At 36.0% G+C, this 18,973-nt stretch overlaps 2 protein-coding genes across 5 annotated transcripts; one reads left to right on the top strand and one right to left on the bottom strand.

Moving 5' to 3' along the window:
- Positions 1-1,252: 1,252 nt before the first annotated feature.
- Positions 1,253-10,476, top strand: LOC110029219 (methyl-CpG-binding domain-containing protein 4-like). Of its 4 annotated transcripts, none has more exons than XM_020731422.1 (3): positions 1,253-2,429; positions 2,512-3,501; positions 9,851-10,476. In XM_020731422.1, the coding sequence occupies exons 2-3, from the start codon at positions 3,361-3,363 to the stop codon at positions 10,331-10,333; spliced, it is 624 nt and encodes a 207-aa protein (XP_020587081.1). In that variant the 5' UTR covers positions 1,253-2,429; positions 2,512-3,360; the 3' UTR covers positions 10,334-10,476. The 4 variants fall into 4 exon arrangements, with proteins under 4 accessions (XP_020587081.1, XP_020587072.1, XP_020587064.1 ...); XM_020731413.1 differs by having other exon boundaries at positions 1,253-2,927; positions 2,998-3,501; XM_020731405.1 differs by having other exon boundaries at positions 1,253-3,501.
- A 369-nt stretch (positions 10,477-10,845) lies between these two features.
- Positions 10,846-13,923, bottom strand: LOC110017809 (peptide methionine sulfoxide reductase B5-like). Its single transcript, XM_020714922.1, has 3 exons — positions 13,477-13,923; positions 11,433-11,589; positions 10,846-11,138 (listed from the first exon to the last, which is right to left on the bottom strand). Exons 1-3 carry the CDS (start codon positions 13,779-13,781, stop codon positions 10,989-10,991), a joined length of 612 nt encoding a protein of 203 aa, XP_020570581.1. The 5' UTR covers positions 13,782-13,923; the 3' UTR covers positions 10,846-10,988.
- Between the last annotated feature and the right edge of the window lie 5,050 nt (positions 13,924-18,973).

The following is an 18,973-nucleotide window of genomic DNA, read 5'->3' as shown; positions in this document are numbered from 1 at the left end:
GCATTTGTAAGCCGTCGAAAAGAATCATTTACACTGCTGAAGTTTACTACACCCCCAAACTTGCCCTAATTCCCGATCCCTCTCGATCTCTCCATCTTTCTCATGCCATAACCCTCCCCTCCCACTCCCAGTGACTCTAGCGCCCCAGCAACCGTAGCTCCAATGACTCATCCGCTTCGATGCTCAAATATGATTGGATGCATTTACTGAACATTTACATAAGGGATGTACTTGGTCCATGCTTTTAGCTATTGATATCCTTCTTGTGGATGTATCTAAGGTGCGAACGCCTTAGATATCTCAGGTCTATTGTTCTAGGTGATGGTGATGTAAAAGGGGACGTTATTAGTTTAATTCAATTTGGTTGGTTGAAGTGGAGGAATGCTTCGGGTCTATTGTGTGATAGAAAAGTACAATTTAGGCTGAAAGGAAAATTTTATAAGATGGTGGTGAGACCTGCAATGCTCTATGGCGCAGAATGTTGGCCTTCAAAAGAGAAGCATAAAATTAAGTTAAGCTTTGACGAGATGAGAATGCTTAGGTGGATGAGTGTCTTTATATTTAGAGAAAAAATGCGAAACGAATATATCTGTAAAAGGGTTAGTGTAATTCCTGCAGTTGACAAAGATGATTTGGTCACATTAAACGTCAGCCATCTGATGATTCGATTAGGAGAGTAAATGTTTTAGATTCGATATATGTTAAGAAATGTAGATGTAGATCTAGAAAAACTTGGGCATATTGTATAAAAAATGATTTTAATTTATTAGAATTAAATGAAAATATGACACTCTATAGGACACAATGGAGAAAAAGGACTCATGTAGTTGACCCCACTTAGTGGGTTAAAAGCTTGTTGTTGTTAGTGGTAAGACGTGCAATGCTCTATAACTCATAATGTTGGCCTTTAAAAGACAAGAACAAAATTAAGTTAAGTGATGTCGAGAAGAGAATGTTTCAATAGATGAGTGACTTTACAATTAGAGAGAAAATGCAGAATGCGTACACCTGTGTTATCGTTAGTGTAGCTCTTATGACAGACAACTTTAGAGAGAATCGTCTTAGATTGTTTGGTCATATTAAATATCAATCATCTGATGAACCAGTTAGGAGAGTAGATGTTTTAGATTTGACTTATGTTAAGAAAGACAGAGGTAGACCACCTACAAAGACTTGGGCATATTCTATAAAAAATGATAATTTATTAGAATTTAATGAAAATATGACTCTCAATAGGACGCAATGGAGAAAAAGGATTGATGCGGTCGACCCGACTTAGTGGGATAAAGGATTTAGTATATCATATTAAAATCATCAAACACTTTCTCCGGATTTACTGGAATTTACTGATTAATATACCAAACAGTTTTCAGTCTCTAACCCCTTCAAGATTTCATAAATCTGGTTTCACAAGATTTAATGGATATTCTCAATCCTATTCAAACTAAGTCCTACTTGCAACCAAACAACCCATAGAGAAAGAGTTTAATTAGAAGTTGTTTAGTACAAGATTTATGTATGATTTAAGCTAAATCCTGCTAAACGATAAAAAATGCCTATGTCAATCCAATAGGTTCTTAAATCATGTTTTTTCGTCATTTTGCCTTAAATCCGAGATTTACCAAAAGAAGTAAGAAACAAGATTTACGGGATTTAGACAGGTTGAAGCTTTCATTAAAACCAACTAATAAGTTAATTTAGTAAATCAGAATTTACTAAACAAACAACGACAATCGCTTAAAAATTAATTTTGGATCGAATTTCTTTTAGAACTTGGATCGTTTAACATCATATTGATGTTAGGTATGTCGAAGATCGTTAAATCCATTAAGCCATCTCTTTTTAATATTGTGTGCAACTGTAGCTACTCCAACCCTTTTATAGACATATTTGTTTTGTATTTTGTTTCTAGTTGTAAAGCCAATCATGAAACTAAGCATATTTGTCTCGCAACCCCTTACACTATTGATTACACACATGAAAATAATATCTTAAAAGAAGATATTTTATATGATATAAAGAGTATTTGATGTTTCCTCTTTTGTGAAGTACGCAAAGTGACGAGGCTGTGAAGAAAGGGGAGGTATACCCCTTGTAGGGGGATGGGTCGCTCCGCAAATATCTGTAAGCTGACGAGGCCATGGACGTGGTGGTACAAAGGGCAACACATCGAAACCGGCTCCAATCCCACCTACCACACCAATTCCTCTACCAATCACGACTCCAACACCACTACCACCACTACCCACGAGACCACCACTGCCACCAGCCACGACACCACTAACGCCAACACTTGTGGCCACGAAACCACCATAGGTACCAACTACGACCACGACACTACCAACATCATCAACATCAGTTAATATTAATGCATCATCGAGATCAAGCACCACGAGCAACCGTCATCAGCTCAAGACAGTGGGGAACACGTAAGTTTTAATGTAATGTCCACATTAATGCGCTGTATATTTTTATTAATTTAATAGGAAACTAATTACATGTTGGTTTCAGATTTAGTTCCCTTACACAGACCCTTCATTCCATCAGAGATATAATTTGAAGCCAGTATGACCACTCGCACTTTTTCTGGAAGGAGATCCCGATCAGAGTTCAGGCTACGTAGTTTGGTGAGTTTAAGGTAAACCCCGAACACTCCCCGAGGAGGAGGCACAAATCTGCTGGAACTTTGAGCAAAGATGAGCGATCGTCTGCGAGACTAGTTCGGTGATATACGCCGCACACGTGAGCACCCTTTGTGGCTGGGTGTTGATGTGTTTGCTGCACTTATCAAGACCTAGATCTCTCCTGAGTATCAGAGAAAGAGCGAGCAGGCAAAGCTGAATCGCTGCTCTGATTACGGAGGAGGCATGGGAGCCTCAAAACTCACAGGTGGAGCCCTCCCACATACGGAGCACAGGAGGAGGCTGGTAAGACTTTTTTTTCTATTAAATCTTATTTTACATTAAATGTATGCTAACAATTCCATTACATTGACAGATACTGGAGAAAGAACAGGAGCCAATTGCTGTAGAGTTATAAGAGCGAGTCCACAAGCGACAGTTGGATCGGTTATGGGTGGACAACAGATCGCAGGGGGACCAAGTATTTCACAAGATAAATAAGTATAAATTAAAATAAATATCAGGAGGCCTTTATGAGGCTCAAGAAGAGTGGATCTCAGAAGTTGGCCTGTGGTTCGAGCACATCTCACAATCCTTTTAAGTACGACCTCTGGAAGGAGCATGTCAGTGTGAAGAAGAAGGGCAAGGTCCACTGATTGGGGTCCTAAGCGCCAGCCTATGATGTCTGCTCGTCCTCTAGCACATCCAGTGCATCCACTTTCACTTTAGAGAGGAGGAGATGTGTCGTCAGGTTGCTGCAGAGATTGTTACCCAGGTAACCGATCTGAGATCGGAGATGATGACAAAGATCAAAGCGGTGTTGTGTTCGAAACTGCGGAAGGGAAGAAGCCGAAGCAGTATGAGGGTGGGGATGATGATGGTGAATCTAATCTTGAATCTAATCTATTTTTCTTTGAATCTAATATAATTTTCTTTTCAAATCAGCATTGATTGTTAATTACTCACATGAATGCTCCATGATAAAATATGAGAGTAATTAAATAAAAATTTTTCTTTGTGATATAAAGTAGCTAATATATTTCTTATAGAGAAATTTGTATAAATAGCATACAATTATTATGTATTTATATATCTCATATCTAAACTTTCGTATTTATAAATATAACATTTTAATGCTTTAAAAATATACATGAAAAAATAAAGTTCAGTGTAAAAAAATGATAATAATGCTATGCATGCACATGCCCATTTCTTATGACGACGCACCTGAAGTGGTTTGCTAAACCCCTAATCGTAGATCAGCGACATACGAAGCCGTCGGAGTTGGGAAACTCGCAAAATCAATTCCATGGATGTAAGCATAATCCGATCACTTCTCTTCCTGCAAACCCTATCAAAATTTTTGTCATCTTTCTTCCATTCCTTCTCTATTTATGATTCCTTTTTCGGTTGAATCTGTAACAAGTAGTTGCGATTTTATTAAACCCATAGCCTTTCTACTCCATTTTTAGGTCATTCGACGCGGCTCGAGTTATTGTTGCTTCATAATCTTATCTGGATGCTGTTTGTACCTGATCTATGTTTGGATATATTTTAGCCCTTTCCTCTATTAATTTAGGTTGATTTGTACAGATCTTTATTTAGGTTAGCGCTGTGGAGCATGTCGGATTCTTGGTCCTTTTTTTTTATAGACGGCTTGTTTAGAAGTTTATTCAGGGTTCGATTATTGAGTTCTATTTTCATTCGTCTAACTTCTGGCCTTTTGAGGTGTTGTTATGCGCCGAGAGAGACTTTGATAAACAACGACTGAGAGGTAATTTTGTTTGTCATGGCTCTAGAATTTTAGGCGTACACTTAATGACAAAGCTAGGAATTTTTAGGTGAAAAAGCTTGGAGGTAAAAATCTTGATGCCTGCCCAATATGAGAAACTCACATAAGAAAATTTGGATGATAGTGACTATGCTGGGGGCATAATTAATGGTGGATGCATACATGTGACTCATGTATGAACTGTGATAGAGGTGTGCTATGACATAATTGACCATGAACTCAAATGATGTAATCATTAATAATGCTGTTGTCAAGTGGCATGCACACGAGTAGTGACACGTGGTTGACGACATCTTTAAGAGACATCTAATTGTTAATTATTGCTTTAAATAGAAACAAGTGGTACCGTATCATAAGCGCTAGCAATCAACAACATCTCATCATCTGTGAGTATCAAGAGGTGTTAGAAATGAGCAACAATATGTCACACCAATGAGCAATGATACTTCATCAGCAAGTAGTTTTAGATGTGTGCAACGAGCGGCGATTATGACAATGTCAACAAGTAGGGCCATGTCCACGAGTGGCACTAGGCATTATCAATGAGGTACATGATGTGGTTGATTGGCAAGTCTATAACAGTTTCTAGAGCCTTAGAAATTATCTATAATTATCATAAATGAATCGAATTTGAATCTATTTACGGGAATCAAGTAACTTGAATGGAAGGAGGAGATTGAAGTCGTTGATTATAAAAAAAAAATTGTGTCAATGTTGATTACATGTGCCCTTTCCTAGGTTAGTGAATTTGGCTGGCTTGAACTTGGGATTGTCTGGGTGTCAGAGGGCTGTCAGACATTGATAATATCTTTGATTATTAATACGAGGATATCATATTCTTGATGGCTTTTTTGTGAATGGCGATGATGACCCATTTTAGATTGGCTAATTGGGTCTAAGTTAAGATCAGGTTGGTTCAACTTGGTTGGATCAGTTTGAGCCCTTCAAAATCTTAATTAGGTCATTTCAAGTTTCTACAAACTTGACATATTACTTCATAGTTCATTTTGGTTATTAATAATGAGAATTTGAGCACATTTGGGCGCCAATTATGTCAAAGCAAGTCATAGAATTTGGTTTAGTTCTTCGAAGGTGCCTCAACACCATGGTTCATGTAAAAAATCATGCTCAATCAGATACAATTTTTATAATCCCAACATTTAGCTCTTATTTTTTGATGCTTGTGGTTTGCATTAATTCCACAGTTGGCAAAATTTTTAATTCTCTTTAGGACCAACAATACTTCATTCTCCTTGACTCATATTGGTCAAATAAGCAATGCAAACCCAACGAAATAGTCTTTGTTGGCAATTTAGAATTTCTTATTTTTGGATGCTTGTGGTTTGCATTAATTCCACAGTTGGCAAAATTTTTAATTATCTTTAGGACCAACAATACTTCACTCTCCTTGACTCATTTTGGTCAAATAAGCAATGCAAACCCAACGAAATAGTTTTTGTTGGCAATGTAGAGTTTTTTAAATGAACTCAATAGGAGAAATGGATCTAGGCAAATGGATCTAAAAGACAATGTGGTTTTCAGGTAAACAAATTGGGGGTTGAGTGGCTTTTGTGGATAATGCAATGAAGAACAATGAACTATGGTGGGCATTGAAGTGTGAAGAGGGTTCTCTGAGTTTATTTATGTAGAGCCTATAATACACTTCTTGTTATTTAAAGTCTTCTCTGTTATCATTAATTTGCCGGATATTTCAATTGCCTTCTTAGCATAGATATGATCTTTATAAATTTTTTGACAATATGATTTCTTTTTTTTAAAAAAAAATTCTCCATCTTTGGTATGTTTTTTTATCATTAAATTTTTTTATCAATTAGGTTTGGCGACTTTTTTGGTCAAACTTGACTTCAGAATTAGATTTAATTTTAATTAATTGGATCTTTCCTATACTCGTTAAAAAAAAAATAAAATCATACTGGTTTGCATTTGAAATGAGAGCAAAAATATGAACTATGCCTTTTTGGCAGAGCTTTGAAAAACTATAATGGCCTGTTGGTTTGGCCAAATGCTTCAAAATTTTTAGAGTTGTCTTTTAAAGCATGTCCTTCATTATTTTTTTTTTTGGTTTGGAAAAGCTTTCATTTTGCTGCTAACAAAGTTGTTGACCATGCCATAGGTTTGACATTTTTGCAGTGCAAGTTTGTGGAGGAATAATCTGACGGATTTTAGGAATGGATGTTTTGAAAAAATTGGTGTCATTGGATTGGGATGCAATAATTGCCACCCTGTTTAGTTTAGAAGTTTTTGACCAAGGAAGTGTGTTACTTCATGTTAAAAAGCCACTTTTGGTAGCACGCACAGATAAAATTTTATAAGCAAGCATTATAAAGTTTACAATTATGAGATTTATTTCGAACCAATGCTAGGGTGATGTCAATGAATCTCAATACCCCCTAAAGAATAGCAAAGAAGCGAACTTGCCCTGATGTAGCCCTCCATTGATGAGCTAACCATATTGATAATTTACTAGAAAGTTCTTGATTTACATTCCAAGAGACTTCTTAGAAGAGTCCACAGGACCACATCTCGGGATGGGCATGCAGTTCCAAGAATATGCAAGGATAAACTTTAGGCAGTAAGTATCGGCTAATTATTACCTAAATACTTGATAGCTGCATGCCCAAAATTTTTTATTACGATGAATAAAATTTTAGTTGAACGCTAACTTAAAACTTGAATAATGAGCCTTTTCATGCCACTTAACAGATTAAGTTGGCCTTCTGAAATTATCTGTATATAGTCAATTGAAGGCTTTACTCGAGAACATGAGGGCACAATTATTTTGTTATATTTTTTGACAGGCTTAACGTGATGGTTTGCTTGATTTGCTATAGAAAACAACCACACTAGAGCAGCGGCCAAGCTATTCTTCCAGCAGATGCGGAAGCATTTAAGGTTGGTTACTTGCAACATATTCCTAAGTTCTGAAGGCACTTGTGGAGCCTAGTGAACTTAAAGATAATTAGGAGCACCAACTTCCATTTGAAGATTGATGGGTCAACCAGACTATGTAGTGTATATGTTGTTAGGTTACAATTTCTAGCATCAAGCATATACATCCAGTTTGTTTATGATTGAACAAATTAATAGATTGACATCTGAATTGACATATGAGATTTTCCTTTATTTCTTGCATCAAAGATCTTTCGATCTTGAAATCTCTATTTTAAGACCCGAGGGATGGAAGAATTGAAAACAAAGAAGACAAATGGCATCTTGGAGAGCATTAGTGTTATACATTAAGACTTGGAAGAGTGTTTGAGGAAGTCCCAAGACTACAATGATCAACATGAATATCTTGAGTGTACCAAGAAGGAGAATTTGAATAGTTGCATCCATGCAAGGAAAGATTTAAAAGGAAAAAGTGGAAAGATCAACCCGTAAGATATGACTCCCTCAAATTCATGGACAGGTTGTCCACCAATGACTTTCAATAGGTTATTCTTATATTAATATGTGCTTTGTAATCAATGCTAGAAATTAAAATTGTTTGATCTTCTTTTGCTGATTTTGATGAACTGCAAAGCTGGGTTGTGCTTATATTAGAGAACTTGGATGTAGTACATGAAGGACCTCTAGAAAAAGATTGCTTTGGCTGATTTTGAGCATATTCAAGATGGGCCAAAGCAACAAACAAGTTTAGTGATACTCCAAAGAGGCTGAAGAGAGGGCTTCTCTTTAAATTCAGTTCTAACTTTTTAGAGCAAATGAAATTAAAAACCATGATCTAGGCAGGTTCTCATAAATGGCAAACTTGCATAAATTGAATGGGAGTATGACAAGCTACACTAGAGGTTGCATAAGGCTTGAACACATTTTCTCTCCACTTTACATGCATGGTTGCTCCCCTTCAAATTTTTAATTATTTTGTGGCCTGACCAGCTCATCTACCGTCAAATTACCATTTTAGGTGTTAAATAATAAGGATTGGTCTCTCCTTTAATAAATTATTATTATCTAAGTGTAAGGCTTGTAAGTATGAGGATTGTTAGGAAGTTGAGAAATATTATTTTGTTTGCTTATAATCATAAAAAAAATTGATAAATTGAATTATATAAATATATCCCCATTTGTATTCAAGTTTCATCGTAAATTGAAGTGGGATACGATTCTCCTCAATATTTATTTCATAATAGCATATGATATTGCAATAGTGAACACATTATAAAAGTAGGGCTACAAAATCATAAATAAACATTTTTAATTGCAAAGATTTGTTTTTTGAAGTGTTCAAAATTATAATAAGTGACCAAATCAAATAAGAACAACAGTTATGGATGTATATTTTTGCAGTACAAATAAAATAATCAAAGAAGAAAATCAATCTAGGATGAGGTGGTGGATTTAAAATATGAGAAATTATTAATCTTTTAAAATAAGATTGTTAGAGAGAATAGAATTATTTAGTTGAGCCAAACTTGTTATGGGATGCAATGGCTAATTCCATTGAATATATTGTAGGACTTTAGGAGGAGTCTAAAAATAAATCATGCTATATTAAGGAGACTTTGTGAAGTGTGAAAGTACACAAGATTTTTAAAGGAAAATAAATGCGTTTGAATGGGTAGCAAAAATTAAATAATCATGGGTTGTCCAAGCTAGTTGAAAAGAAGAAGAGAAGAGCTAGAAGAGTTGGATTTTGAATCAAGGAACCAATTAAAGAATAAAGGGGAGCCATTTAGAAGAGGAAGACCATAGATGGTAGATCCTCGGTTTTCCTAAATTATTTGCTACTTTCCCGCCACAAAAATTCTACATATCTCTGCCTCTCTTGTTTATCACTTGATTACCAAAATTCTTGTGATATCTCTTGGCGGAGTTCTTCCAAGAGAGAACCTATTTTGATTGTTGTGACTTTAAAGGTATACTGCATACGTATATAACATCTGCATTGCACACACATCATGAAAAATAAATAAATTACTTAATAAACCATAGAAAAAATCTTTAAAAATTATGGCCTTTCAAGATAAGACTTGTTATAATTCTTAGTAGTGGAATGACTATAACTCCCCAACCCTCCCCTTAATCTTAGATGGATGATAGCTTCCTCTCTGCTCAATCATAAACTTAGGACTTAGTGTGCGATCGTTTTTGCAAAGTAAGAGAGCGAGTCTGAGTGTTTTTCGGATCGTTTATCTGTTTTGTCTATCAAAATTTGCCAGTATTTCTGTTAAATTTATGACACTTGCGGTTAATGGCATAACTCTGGTGGGTGTATAGATGTATTCATAGGAATAGAGTGATAAATGTTATTATTTTATCAGTTAATTAACGTTTTTTATGTAGTGCGTTTCCCATAATTTGAGGTTTATTGTATTTTGGTTGGTCTTTAAAGTTGCATTGGTGTCGTAAGGTGTATCTGAAAGTCATGCTATTAGAAATTGTTGAAAACCAAATTGATGCCCCTCTTCCGCAGAAATCTAACGCTTCCAAAGACTCTATTGGAGGATTTGCAGTACAGTGTGAGAAATGCTTCAAGTGGACGCTCATCCCTACCAAAGAAGAATACGAGACCATCAGGGAGACCTTCATAGAAGATCCATGGCGTTGCGAGAAACGATCAAACTCTACCTGCGATGATCCTGCTGATATAGAATACAATACGAGTCGGCTGTGGGTCATCGATAAGCCGAACCTTCCGAAGCCTCCACCCGGCATAACGAGAATGCTTATGATGAGGAAGGATTTGTCAAAGTTGGATGCAAATTACTTAATGCCCAATGGGAAGAGGGTGAGGAGCAGTGTGGAGGTTGAGAAATTTCTTCATGCAAATCCGGAATACAGAGGAAGATTTTCTGGAGCTAATTTTTCCTTCACAATTCCAAAGATAATGGAAGACATGGTTCCTAGAAACAATTCATCGAGGAGTAAGAAGTTAAAGTCTTCAGAGGATAGTTAGTGAAGGCATGAATGAAAAGGGCGTGGATTAGATAGATGATGTATCGTATGTCCAGAGCCATTTTTTTTCAATATTGTTCATGTGAATTCTTGTTTTATGCAGACCATTCATTCTTATTACTTGCCAGTATTATTAGTTTTAAATGTCTCTAGCTGTATCCTAAAAGATTTCAATATCATTATAAAGTAATGTTTTCTTAACTTTATATTTGACAATTACATACAGACCATGATCAAACTATTGAAAATTTGATAAAAATGAAAAATGTGGGGTTGGGATTTTACCATGAATTTTGATATTTGGGTGAGAATTCAAAAAATAGATGAAACAGGATGGTTGTTCTGTAAATAGCAAAATCTGGGTGGTCTGTGTGTAATTGCCTCTAATTTTATCTATGTATTCCTTTTATTTACAATAGAATCTATATAATAGTATGCTTTATTAAGAAGCTAATTAGTCAGGACTCAGCAAGGCTGCTGAAAAAAAATTGTTCCCCATCAGATTCGGCTACATTTGTTGTCCACTGAAAAATCATAGAAAATCAAAATGTCCAAACACTTTACTCTACAAGCTGATTATATGAAATAAATAAAATTTTCATTAATCCCTCAAGTAATGGAACACAAATATTTCATATGATCCATCAATATATATTTCAACGAGGTGGCGAGAATTTGAGGGAAATGCTATTTACACAGTGCCTCTCATCAGTTGGGGTATTGAATCCCTCGCCTTTGAAAACATGACCAAGATGGCCGCCACAAGCAGCACAGGTTATCTCTACTCTCACTCCATCAGCATCCACCTGAAAGCATGACAGCCACTATATACTTCATTCCGCACCCAAACAACAAAAATTTGTGTATAATATAATAATTACGGGCATTTGCATACATAACACCCAATTCTTATGTATTTATATATCTAACACCTAAACTCTACTTTTCTTGCAAATCTTTCATTTCTTTCAACTTTTAAAAAGTGAAATACGTTATTTCATGCATAATGTCGCATCTTTGTAAAAATTTAAATACTCAAGAATTAAGTGGTATGTATGTAAATCTTCCTAACAATTAATAGAAAAGAAAAATGAGCAGACAGATCGGTTAATGGCGCCGGGAAGCCCCTCATAGAAAGCAGGCCAGCCACAGCCAGAATTGAACTTTGTGGTAGATTTGTAAAGAGGAGTCCCGCAGCCAGCACATTCATAGATGCCTTCCTCGAAGAATTTGTCATATTTACCAATGCCTGGATACCTGTATAGAAGCTTCAGGCTGTGTTAAAATTTTAACATGGATTTACATGTTTTATTCCAGAATTAGTATTATCTTTGTTAATATTAGTCGAGATACAAATGCCGTAGTTGGAAGTTTCTGTCTCCATTGCAATTATAAAGAGACAATAGATGTGAAATTAGTGTTTTCCAGCTTTCAAATGTTAAATGGTAAAAGTTTAAGTTGCGTTGCAAAATGATAATGGATTTGTAGTAAATTATGAATGAATGATTGAGAAATGATCATGTAAGAAGCAATGCAGTAGCAGCAATAGTTGAAAATAAGGTAATGAGAAATGAAATTTAAGGGTAGAAAATGCAGCAGTAAGGAATTACACAATGTTGGAAGAGAGGTGTAAATGAAGAAATTACATGAGCCGCTAGAAAAGATAGAAAGGCAATAACAATGCATTAATTGAAAAGAAATTACATTTCATGATAACTGAAAATAACACACATAATAGCTTGATTTTCTTATCGTAACACTTTCGTGGTTAAGAAAAACTCAACTATCAAACATTATTTTAAATAAAATTATGTTTTTAGAAAATGTACTTGGGGCTTATTTGGAACTATTTTTGTTTTTGTTTGTAAAAAATGGGGGACTTACATACATACTACTAAAAACTGAATACACTTATTTGGGATGCAATGGAAGCAAACGATTCATGTAACCGACTCCACTTATTGGGATAAAGGTTTGTTGTTTTGGTAGATAAGATAACATATATGTAAAAATTGAAAACTTGGTGTTAGAAATGTAAATACATAAGAATTAAGTCGTATTTATGTTAAATCAGTAAATATTCCTAAAAACAATGATTAGGCTTTAGTCTTAGCGTTTGAAGGTGAAATCCAATTGCTCATGCCTTGCTTCCAAATGGTTTTTCTCTGGTAGCTCCCACTTTCTCCTTTTCTCTTTGTTTGGCATATACTTGTTCTCAATTTGCATGCTCCGAAGAGTTTTGGTTTGAGAAGAAAAGCACAGTGAGAAGAGAAGGGCGATTGGGGGAGATTGGATAGAGTTAATGTAGTGATCAATACAGAATTGAGCCACGGAGATAAAGTTTGAATTTAATTTCATTCCATCAATTACATTTTTGAATATGCTAAAGAACTGTTGATAAATAATAGTAAAGACATGCACATAAATCAATTAAATGCAAACAAATGGGATTTCTTTTATCTTACAAAGCAACAAGTTTTAGGTTTATTTGGTTCTTGAACCATCCTACATACCATGCAGAAGACTAAATCAATCAAAACATAAATTAGCCATCTTTAAACCAATCATTCTGTGTCAATAATCCTAATTTTCTAGCTACATTTATTTTAATGGACCCTATTATCCAGATGAATGATAAGATTAGTCAGCTTACTCCTCCATCTAAGCATTCTCATCTCAGCAATACTCAACTTAATTTTATGCTTCTCTTTTATCGGCCAACATTCAAAGTCATAAAATAAAATTGTGAAACTAATGTATCTGTGAAAGGGTTGGTGTAGCTCCAGATAAGATTAGAGAGAGTCATCTTAAATGGTTTGGTCAGGATCAGGTTATAAGAGTAGATGTTTTAGATTCGATTTATGTAAAGAAATGTAGAGGTAGACCTAAAAAATTTAGACATGTTGTATAAAAAATAATCTTAATTTATTGGAATTAAAAGAAAAATACGATAAGAGGACACAATGAAGAAAAAAGATTTATGTAGCCGCACTTTGTGGGATAAAAAGGCTTGTTGTTGTTATTGCTGCTGCTATTATCCGGAAATTTATCTCCAAACATCACAAATCAATACAACAAACAGATCCAGAATATGAAAATCAGATCGGCGCAAACAAAAATTTAAGAGAAAAACAAATGAATTACTCGGTTCCCTTGAGGCGAAGAATCCGGAACTGCTCCGGCGAAAGAATCGTCCTCCACTCGTCTTCGGATTTATGAGACGCGCCGGACGACGCCATGGCTACGCCAATCCGTCGGCTACGAGGGAGGCAGAAAAACCGTCGATCGATTCCAGCATATGTAGAAGAAGCCGATGGGAAAGCAGTCGCCTTTAAGAGCGTCAAGCAGTCGCCTTTAGCCCTGTTTGAGCTGGCGCGGAACGGAAGGATTAGGGTTCTGTGAGGAAGGGGGAAAGCGAAAGCAAGACTGGTGAGCTCAATTATGCCCATTACACTATAATCGCGCGGCTTCCGTCGCAATTTCTATTGGAAAAGGATGTGCACTGGCAGTGTAGGAATAAGCCCGTTACTTGTTAGTTCGAAGAAACCAGCTCCGGAAATTTGATTAAGAGAATGGTTCTGACGAACCAAGTAACATAAAAGATGATCTCATCCGAGTCCCAATGAGTCCAGTTCATACATTTAAAATATAGATTGAAGTTCTGAATATATTTTGGGATCTAATGATCTCCAAATTTAAGAAATTTACAGTCGAGTGTCTGAACATGCCAAATCCAACGAGTCCAATGAAACTCAATCCGGACATCATTAAACCACTTAAATGCTCATAAAACACAAGGAGTGGTCAAGATTCATAAAGTACTCATAGAGCATATCACTCACAAAATCTATTAATAGTCCCGAGCTCCGCCACCACCGGGCCACCAGTGTCATTGTCCGACCATAGTCGTCGAGCTGCATTCGCCATACCATAATCGTCCAGTCGTTGCCACCATCATCCAACTACCGCCAATGCTGGACCACCGTTGCTCGACCACCGTCATTTGATTGTTGCCACCATTAGACCATCACCATCTCGTTGTCATCGTTGCCAAACCACCACTTTCGAGTTGCAGTCGTCGGACCACCGTTACCTGACCAGAGTCGTTTGACCCCCTGCTACCGTCAAATTACTATTGTTGTTACCGAGCCACCACCATCTGATCATCAATGTAGCCAGACAATCTTTGTCTGGCCACCATAATCGAGCCACCTCTATCAGTCAATGTTGCCCAGTCACCGTTGTTTGACCGCCGCCGCCGCCGAACCACCACAGCTTGTTCATCGTTGTCACCAGACCACCACTGTATGACCGTTGTTGTTGCCTACTATAGCTGCCTAGCCATCTTCATTAAGTTGTTGCCATTAATGGACTGCTGTCACTTCAACCGAACCACTGTCTTCATCAGATCTTTGTTGCCTAACAATCATTGTCGGCGCGACCAGACCATCGTGGCTATCAACTACACTGGCATCGAGTTTTTTTGGTGCTCAAACTTTGTTCGTTGTCTTCCTTCATAATAGATGGGCCGTCACCACTTTCACAACATATTCTACCACTCTTAAGAGTGAAAGTGACATTGTCTACCCCTACTCTTATAATTTTGCTTACGCCTAGTTAAAGGCTGGTAAAGTTTTGTAACACCAATATAATGAAACTAATTCAACTGCACTGGGCCTTTCGGGTTTTTAACATTTCTGATTTTCTATAAAAATCCCTCTTGTCCTCTCTATTATCTTTTATTTTATTTATGTATGTCTTGAATTATCATATAATGCTAAGACATAAATATATTATTTTACGGTTGTGAATTCTCCAACACATGCAAGACACATGAATATATATATCACTCAGTCACACACAGCACTCACACGCAACACGTGCACACTGACACAAACACGCGCGCGGCAGAAAAGAAGATCTTTTATTAGTCAGTCGTGCAATAAAAGTATAAGCCATTCCTAATAACAGGGAAAGAAATCTTGTCTCCGTAGCAAAACAACAACTTTCAAGTGGCGGAGACGAGCCAAAATGAATCTCTCTAGGAACCGCACCTAATTTAGCCATCCAGTTTGTTGGCTTCTATTTGGCAACGAGACCAAATAATGCTGAATGAAGGCAAAAGCATAGAAATCTTCCTCCAAACATGAACACCATACCACAGGTAATCCATCACATTAGCGCATGTCAATGAATCAGTTTCCATATGTATACGAGAACATTTTAGTTTCACAGCAATTAATAGGCTGAACTTCACAGTTTGAAATTTCGATTAAAGAACATTGAATTCTGTTTGAAACTGCCATCTATGTTCACTTTGTTGTATGGATAATCTGGATTGTTCCAATTAACGACCCCAACAATATGTTCCGCACAACCGACCAAACAACTTGCAGATCTCACTTGATGCCGTGAATCCCTTGGCAGACTTTGATGTGCTATTGTTGTAATGGAGGGCTTTGAACAAGAAAGCCTGATATGAAGAATGGCTCTAACACCGAATGGCAAGAATCCAGACTGTTTTCGATCGTTTCATTCAATTCAAATAAACCAACAATAGATGAATGAAATTAAACTTTGCCATTTACGATTCAACAAACATTGCTCCAATGATGTGTAGCCCTCCCGAGGAAGAAAAATATTGATCCATCCATGCCAAATAAAAATGATTCGGATGGTTTCATAATATTAATTCAAATACTATCACTTCCCCTTATCTTCTGAATAGAAAAATAAAATTTAATTCATCTAAAAATTAATTATGAAGTTTGAGCGGCCACGCAGTGCGAGCCAATCTCGATCTCAGATAAGAACCTGATCAGACCACCTGTGTGATGTGTGCATCATATTAATCCATGTGGCGAGCAGATAGCGACTGCCACATTTACTATAGGCCACGAACCATTTTTAATTCACAGAAATACTTCGAATGAACGCCAAGCTCTTGATCGAATTTCAACGGTGTCTGATCACTAATGCCCTGTGCTTCTCTCCAGGTAGCCTACGCTCTTTGAGCTTTTATGTGAACCACCTGAAGCTTTGGTCCCGGCGGGGACCTCGAAGCTGGCATGTAATATCATTAAAACCCCTCTCCTTTTTTTTAATTTGTTCCATATACATACAAATTTTCTTAACGTCGATCCTTTTTTTATTTGAATTTTTAGCTAATTTCTTTCGCCCTGTAATTTGGATTTGATTAATTTATTAGAAACAATGTGAAAAATTGTCTAGAGGGACATATGCACAAAGAGTTACGACTACTTGGAAAGGTTTAACATGGAAGGCATCTAGTGCAAATTATAAAATTTATTGAAGTTTCTTGAGTGTCTCTTAGTGTGAAAATGTATGTCTCTTGAATTAGTGGGTTGGGGGGAGCGAGGGCATTTTTGTAAATTTATCTGTGGGTTTTATCTATAAATAGATGTGTAACACTATGAGTATGTAACTCCTCTGAAATGGTGAATTCGCCGCTCTGCTCCCGAGGATGTAGGCACCGCTCTGATCCCGAGAATATATGCATATTTGCCGAACCCCATTAAATCTCCGTGTTCTTCTGGTTTTGTGTCGATTCTGTGTTTCTCTTCTCCCTAAAATTCACAACAATAATTACAAAAACAACATATTATTTATACTCATGGAAGAAAAATTAAAGTATTTTCTTCATTTTTTACAATTAGCTTGGGTAATCTCGGGATGTAATTCCTCAGACAAAATATTTTCATGTGTCACCAATAATATATTTTTTTAAAATGACAAGGACCTACAACAATCTTACACATATCATGATAACTATAATGTAACTATGAAGTGCAATGGTATTTCTGTCAAAAAAATAGAATAAGGTTTATTTCACTTTATAAAACTTATAATAGTGATAATTTTCGGAGATAGGAAAGATTCGGTGATTTAAATGTAAAAAGTAAAATTTAATTGTAAGATATGTAAATTCAGAAGAATTAAGTGGTATGTCACCATATATATATATATGAGTCTCATACTCATGTCGGTTGGTAGAGCATCCATTTCGACGGTGTAAGTCCCCTTTGGTCAGAGGTTCAAATCCACTCCAGGCGAATTCTCCGTTATATGGAGGTGGTACTCATATATATATATAACTTATAGGGTCCAAGCTCGCGCTACCTAGTGATGTTCACGAAGCCCAAAGAAAATAGTTGGTGAATATATATTTGAAAAGATTGGATGACGTGTGGAACCACCAACTATTTTCTTTGGGCTTCACGAAAATCACTAGGTAGCGCGAGCTTGGACCCTGCGAGTTATACATATATGAAGCATCAAGATTCATAGTATTAAATAGACATATGGCTTTAATTAGTATAGATAGATTTAATTAAAAAGAGCCTTGTTATATTTGACAAGTTCGTTTTTACGTCATTCAATCAACATTAAATGTGTGTTTTCACTTAATGCGGTTGGATTTAATACAAAATTAGCCCCGTGAAGCCCTTTTTTTTTTCATCCTTCATCAACCAATTAACCCGCAACGGCCTTCCCGCCGTCCCCACCGAAAAAAACTTAAGAAAATCATATATCGATAATAAAATAAAATAATGAAATTCAGAGGCTATTTGGCATCATTTTTATTTTTAAATTTTATTTTATTTTCACTTATAATTTGATCTAAAGTAAAATATTTTTAACTATTTAATTAAAGTATTATTTTTTTTAAGAAATGCTCAAAACAATTGTTTTGATCTAAAGTTTACAAAAAAAAAAATGTTAACTTATTTTTAAAAATAAAAAGCATATATCTAAAAATTACATTAAAATACATATTTTTAGAAACAAAACTAAAAATAAAAGAAAACATCAATCCCAAAAAAATTTCTGATCTAAGAAATTTATATTATAGTGCAAAACAACAATTTTATACTTAAAAGAGGCTTGTTGAGTTGTTGACTCATTATCCATCACAAAATAAAATTATGTTATATGCATAAAGCATGCATAAATTTTAGAAACTATTAACACATTTCAAATTTTTATTTCCTTCGCATGGCAAGCCTTGATATTTTCTTATGCAATTCAAAGGATGTGTGCATCGAGAATATGCTGGCATAAATTTCTAGGTGATCTAACTATCCAGGAGACAAAAAAGTGCAACAAAAGAGGGCCCACCAGTATAAGACCATGATGCCCGTTTATTCAACCAAACATAATAGTCCAAACGAAATCTAAAGCCAATGCTAAAGTAATGTAGACATCCGAGCTAGTATCTGCAAGATAAAAGTTGTCTAGATGAATTGAGTCCAAACTTGTGAAAAGGCTAAGCTCCTCATCATTATTCATCATTCCACAAGCCCCCTAGAGGCTCATCATCATGGACAAAAATGTAACCATTCATCTAAATCATCCATTCAGTTCTTCTTGTCGGAGAGTGCATATCTATTGAGTTAAGTTGATTCACATTTTGTCCTATAGCCTAGTATTGTTCGACCAACAGGAGCTTCTCAAAGGTCGACAACCAAATTAAATCAGTTGATTAGTTGATCTAACCAATCAAGCCAACCCTGCCGACTGAAAGACCATCGAAGACTGACCGAGTGCCTCGACTCAGCATAGCTACACAAACGGGCCTTTTCAAGTCAAGACCGACAGAGTCAGAGAGTAGTCATGTCAT

Source organism: Phalaenopsis equestris, unplaced genomic scaffold (assembly GCF_001263595.1).
Source record: "Phalaenopsis equestris unplaced genomic scaffold, ASM126359v1 Scaffold000002, whole genome shotgun sequence".
In the NCBI taxonomy this organism is placed as follows: domain Eukaryota; kingdom Viridiplantae; phylum Streptophyta; class Magnoliopsida; order Asparagales; family Orchidaceae; genus Phalaenopsis; species Phalaenopsis equestris.
Note: the sequence above shows the minus strand (reverse complement) of the source record. Positions and strands in the feature narration are given on the sequence as shown.